This window comes from Eurypyga helias, unplaced genomic scaffold, assembly GCF_000690775.1.
Source record: "Eurypyga helias isolate BGI_N326 unplaced genomic scaffold, ASM69077v1 scaffold34084, whole genome shotgun sequence".
Taxonomy (NCBI): Eukaryota; Metazoa; Chordata; class Aves; order Eurypygiformes; family Eurypygidae; genus Eurypyga; species Eurypyga helias.
The window spans coordinates 1-379 of NW_010246204.1; the positions used below are offsets into that span (position 1 = coordinate 1).

The 379-nt window shown below is 64.9% G+C and overlaps 1 protein-coding gene across 1 annotated transcript in view; it reads right to left on the minus strand.

The window, feature by feature from the left end:
* Positions 1-280: 280 nt before the first annotated feature.
* MYH10 (myosin, heavy chain 10, non-muscle) overlaps positions 281-379 on the minus strand; it is a gene marked incomplete at its 5' end in the record, with an annotated part of 62,495 nt that continues 62,396 nt past the window's right edge. Inside the window, one exon of the mRNA XM_010150324.1 lies at positions 281-376. Coding sequence (XP_010148626.1) covers positions 281-376 — 96 coding nt within the window. The remainder of the gene's footprint in view (positions 377-379) is intronic.

The following is a 379-nucleotide window of genomic DNA, read 5'->3' on the forward strand; positions in this document are numbered from 1 at the left end:
GAGAAGGGACCAGCACCAGACCCTGGAAGCCACGACCGTCACATCTGGATTCAGCAGCCTCCCCAGGGACCCTGCCAGTGTCAGCCCTGAGGAGTCCCGGCTCAGGGGTGGTCAGGAATACCCCTGGGGTCTGGCATCTTCCTTGACACCATCATCTGCTCCCAGCAGGCTCCATTCTGCCCTCCCTCCCCGCAGCGTTAGCAGCTCTGCTGCCCCAGGCGCGCGGCCCACAGGCACAGGAGGGCTCAGACAGAGCCCTGCCTGCTGCGACGGGCACCGCTTACCTTAGCCTGTTCTTCAGGGTGCTGACCTCCCGGCTCAGGCCCTCGTTCGCCTCTGTGGCATCGTCCAGCTCTCGCTGAAGTTTACGTCGGGGAGC